The sequence below is a fragment of the Octopus bimaculoides genome, chromosome 27, assembly GCF_001194135.2.
Source record: "Octopus bimaculoides isolate UCB-OBI-ISO-001 chromosome 27, ASM119413v2, whole genome shotgun sequence".
Lineage (NCBI taxonomy): Eukaryota > Metazoa > Mollusca > Cephalopoda > Octopoda > Octopodidae > Octopus > Octopus bimaculoides.
The window spans coordinates 9,093,965-9,098,179 of NC_069007.1; the positions used below are offsets into that span (position 1 = coordinate 9,093,965).

A 4,215-nucleotide genomic window follows, 5' to 3' on the forward strand; every position below is an offset into this window, starting at 1 on the left:
ATAGTGATACAAGAAGAAAAATGTTGTTCTGGTTGGTCCGGACACAAATGCAATGAACGTAAGTCATTATTGTATTTCTTAACTTTCTTCATTTCTGTCAGGAGATACTTTATATGGTCATTGCGATTTGCTTGAAATAGTAGCCAAACATCACTCACATTATACCTTACTGTCATAAAAATGGAAGAACTCATCTATTTTATTGTTGTTGTTGTTGGCACTCCGTCGCTTATGACGTCGAGGGTTCCAGTTGATCCTATCAACGGAACAGCCTGCTTGTGAAATTAACATGCAAGTGGCTGAGCACTCCACTGGCAAGAAACAGCAGCCAAATCTCTCAATTAACAGTGAGGTCGTTGCCAGTGCCGCTGGACTGGCTCCGATGCAGGTGGCATGTAAAATACACCATTTTGAGCATGGCCATTGCCAGTACCGTGTGACTAGCCCGCGTGCCGGTGACACGTAAAAGCACCCACTACACTCTCGGAGTGGTTGGCTTTAGGAAGAGCATCCAACTGTAGAAACTCTGCCAGATCAGATTGGAGCCTGGTGCAGCCTTCTGGCTTGCTAGTCCTCAGTCAAATCGTCCAATCCATGCTAGCATGGAAAGCGGACGTTAAACGAACAATGATAATTTGTAAAAACATAAATCGGAAGGAAGAAGTATGCTGTAAGATGTAGAACAGTATATATTAAAAGGGAAAGGCCAGATTATGGGGTTATCTAAGGTTTCCTGTCCATAAGGGGTTTAGCTTTATGGTGTAATACACGCACACACACATTAACTGTCTACCAAATTACATTCACAAGATACTGATCAATGGAAGGAGATGGTGGAAGATACTAGCATAAGGCTCAACAGAGTGGAATTGAACTTGCAGCCATATAGTTGCAAACAAACTTTTTCACCACACCACTCTGCTTCCAACAAAGTCTATAATTGTTAGAATGTGTTATTGGAATTGTCTTCTCTGATTTATTGAATTAATTTAATAAATTAGATGTGATCTTGGAGGTAAAATCAAGTTTTGATATTTTCCTCTGCCCTACAGACAACTGAAAAGCAAATTTTCTTTCATTCTTTAAAATTATATTTACAATGAAAACACAATTGAAATTCACACTATAAGCAAACTTAATAAGAATTTGCTGCAAAAACAAACTCTTCATTTAAAACCAGATGTCTCCCATAGTGCAGCAGCTACCATTTTGTATTTCATACTAAATTTTAAATATTAAGCCCAGCAAAGTTAATAAATAGGTTAGAAATAACTCAAAAGTATATAGCTTGTTTCAAGAACTGTATAAAATTGAATCTAATATAGTGTAACAGCTGTTTCTATTTTTCCATCAAATAGTTGCTTTTCTCCACCAGATTATATAGATTAAAAATGCGTAGGAATATCAATCAAAAGTTGTAGTTGGTCTTATTGTCTAAATACAGTCCATTTTAATGCTACTCCAATGTGTTACAATGCTTATTTCAAAGATATTATGTAGTACAGAATATATTTATAGATTTAAGCCAACACTACAGCTAATACATGGAGGCGCAATGGCCCAGGGGTTAGGGCAGCGGACTCGCGGTCATAGAATCGTGGTTTCTATTCCCAGACCGGGCGTTGTGAGTGTTTATTGAGCGAAAACACCTAAAGCTCCACAAGGCTCCGGCAGGGGATGGTGGCGAACCCTGCCGTACTCTTTCACCACAACTTTCTCTCACTCTTACTTCCTGTTTCTGTTGTGCCTGTAATTCAAATGGTCAGCCTTGTCACATTGTGTCACGCTGAATATCCCCAGAACTACGTTAAGGGTACGTGTGTCTGTGGAGTGCTCAGCCACTTGCACGTTAATTTCACGAGCAGGTTGTTCCGTTGATCAGATCAACTGGAACCCTCGACGTCGTAAGCGACGGAGTGCCAACAACAACAGTTAATAGACAGCTGTAAGCACCTTGTCTTCACATATAATATCTAAGGGTAAAATTCTGAATTTAAGGAAACAACTAACAATTAATTAATGGGAAAATTTGACCAGTTCAATTGCCATGAAGAATATAAAATCTAATGATTTGTATCTTACCATAAATGTTGCTATTGACACCATCATTTTACCCCTATTCTCAGACAAATATCAGAGCCAGAAATGTTGGGGTCTACAGTCATTACTACAATTGAATTTACCAAACTCTCCCATGAATGTAATTGCATCTAATCTCAAACTTGTTACAAGATGTCCAGAATTAATTTTTATTATTATTTGAGATTAAAACACAGATTTATTTTAACCACTGATTAAACTATTGATATTCATGCTCTATTACATCAAGTATACTAATTATTAATTATCTTCAAATATTCTTTCATTTCAGCAATTTGTAACCCTCCTTGTGGCAATAATGGCATATGTATAGGTCCTAGTAAATGTGATTGCCCACCAGGAATTGTCGGTTATCGATGCCATGACAAACTAAGTGGTAAGTTGTATGATTAAAGATAATTTAAAATTATTTAGTTTGGTTATTAATTTTACGGAAAATTCTGAATGTTTTTAATCTCTGGTTATGTCCCAATACTGCTGAGGCAACTTAAAACTGGTCATTGCTATATATATATATATATATATATATATATATAGTTTAAATTAATTTAATTTTGATTTTTAATAAATTGATTTTTAATAAATTGAGGTTTTTACCTGTAATTTTGGATTTTACCCCTAATATTATTATTATTATTATTATTATTATTATTATTATTATTATTATTATTATTATATATATATATATATGTATATATAAAGCAGTTGTATACTGTCAACTTAACGTGACAGTCCCAATAAGGGAATCATATTGTTGATATTTAGCCCTAGGAAGCTGGACCACTTCCTGTCGGCCTTGACATATTTCCTGTGTCCTTATGTTTGTGAAGGGGAGACAAGCTCCTCCACCAAGCCTAGCCTGCATTCAGGGACATGTTTCTGAGTCTTTGCTCGTCATCAGCCTGAAGTAGCAACACCAGCTGGCTGAAGATGCCTGTCAAGCTTTCACAAACATATATATTTCTAGTGAAACACATTCACTGATTACAAAAATTAGAAATGATCTAATAGTCTGATATGAGGGCTCTTGGCTGCTATTTCTAGTAGATCAGATGATCAGTTAGTTTCTGTCTAGTATTAAAGAAATGACAGGTAAATCTCCTCCAGCCCATGAGTTGATCTCATAATTGTTTCTTCAGGACCTGCTGCTGCTGTTTACAATTGTGTTGGTAGTGCTTAGAGTAACAACAAGGGTGGTAAGAACAACAACAAGAATCGTAATTGTGTTACTAAGAACAAATTCATTAGGAACATTAGGTATTAAAGAAACTATTCTAATCAAATGTTTACAATAGCAAATCAACGATACCAAAGATTCTTTTGACTGTCAATGTTATATATGGAAGGGATTATGCAGTGGTCTTATAAATGTATTGCTTACAACATCCATCAAATATTCAGAGTTCTAAGCTACAGTAACAAGCAGTGAAACATGTCTTGCAAACAACTCGCACATGCAAGCGCTACCAGTTGAGAACTCCGCATACCGGAAGCCAGCAAGTGCATAGGGTCATCAGGAGAGAATGCGCACCATTTCGGGGCCTACCTCTTGACGGCATCAATGCGCACCGGCCCCCCCTCATTGATATGAGGCCCCACTTGCTAGATCAACTGGTTATTAAAAACAAAGCTCAATATTTCTCTAGCCATCGCTCATCGTCTCTTTTTAACCAAATCCAGTGGCTAGCCAGCCTTCTCCACTGTAGTTTGGATATCACCCATGGTGGTATTTACCTTACGATGAGTTAGGCCTAAAGATAACAGCAGTCGTCTCACACTGTGTCCAACAAACTCTTTAAAAAGCTTAAACAATGCAATGCTTTGGTCAAGACAATTGCTGAGGCCATTTATCTACTGTCCTTCTACTCCACTGCCCACCAAAAGCTTTTATTCTTTCCTACAGAATACTCTTCCTTTATAACCATTTTATTCTGCAAATATCAACTATTTTCAGACAGTTTCCATTTACTACTTTATTTCATTGCATGAATTAAGGCATAGAAATACCAGAATACATTCCTCCCCAAGGCGGCAAGCTGGAAGAATCGGTAGCACGCCGGGCGAAATGCTTAGTGGTATTCGTCTGCCGTTACATTCTGAGTTCAAATTCTGCTG

At 37.2% G+C, this 4,215-nt stretch overlaps 1 protein-coding gene across 1 annotated transcript in view; it reads left to right on the forward strand.

Moving 5' to 3' along the window:
- LOC128250970 (SCO-spondin-like) overlaps positions 1-4,215 on the forward strand; it is a 44,983-nt gene that overhangs the window by 3,378 nt on the left and 37,390 nt on the right. Inside the window, exons 2-3 of the mRNA XM_052977130.1 lie at positions 5-58; positions 2,372-2,476. Of these exons, the coding sequence (XP_052833090.1) occupies positions 5-58; positions 2,372-2,476 (159 nt within the window). The remainder of the gene's footprint in view (positions 1-4; positions 59-2,371; positions 2,477-4,215) is intronic.